Source organism: Sinocyclocheilus grahami, unplaced genomic scaffold, assembly GCF_001515645.1.
Source record: "Sinocyclocheilus grahami isolate Dianchi unplaced genomic scaffold, SAMN03320097.WGS_v1.1 scaffold390.1, whole genome shotgun sequence".
NCBI lineage: Eukaryota > Metazoa > Chordata > Actinopteri > Cypriniformes > Cyprinidae > Sinocyclocheilus > Sinocyclocheilus grahami.
This window is the reverse complement of record NW_015505569.1, coordinates 794,306-794,629: the sequence shown is the minus strand read 5'-3', so window position 1 is coordinate 794,629 and position 324 is coordinate 794,306. Positions and strand designations below refer to the sequence as shown.

The window sequence follows — 324 nt, the reverse complement described above, 5'->3', positions numbered from 1 at the left end:
ATCCATCCATCCATCCATCCATCCATCCATCCATCCATCCATCCATCCATCCATCCATCCATCCATCCATCCATCCATCCATCCATCCATCCATCCATCCATCCATCCATCCATCCATCTATCTATCTATCTATCTTAGAGTATATGGCCTTAAAACCTTCAAACTTCAAGAATTTATATAAAATGATTTTAAAGATAAAAGCATGCATACAAACATTTTTCTGTGCATGTAAAGGTTACACACCTTGGCGGGCGACGATGAGGCTCGCCATGCAGTCGGGTACACTAGTGCCAGCAGCCAGGAAAGTGATTCCCATGATGTAA

General features: G+C 42.9%; 1 protein-coding gene across 1 annotated transcript in view; it reads right to left on the bottom strand.

Annotated features, from left to right (window-relative positions):
* Positions 1-324, bottom strand: part of LOC107550183 (sodium/potassium/calcium exchanger 3-like) — a 40,514-nt gene that overhangs the window by 2,791 nt on the left and 37,399 nt on the right. Inside the window, exon 15 of the mRNA XM_016231422.1 lies at positions 245-320. Within this exon, the coding sequence (XP_016086908.1) occupies positions 245-320 (76 nt within the window). The remainder of the gene's footprint in view (positions 1-244; positions 321-324) is intronic.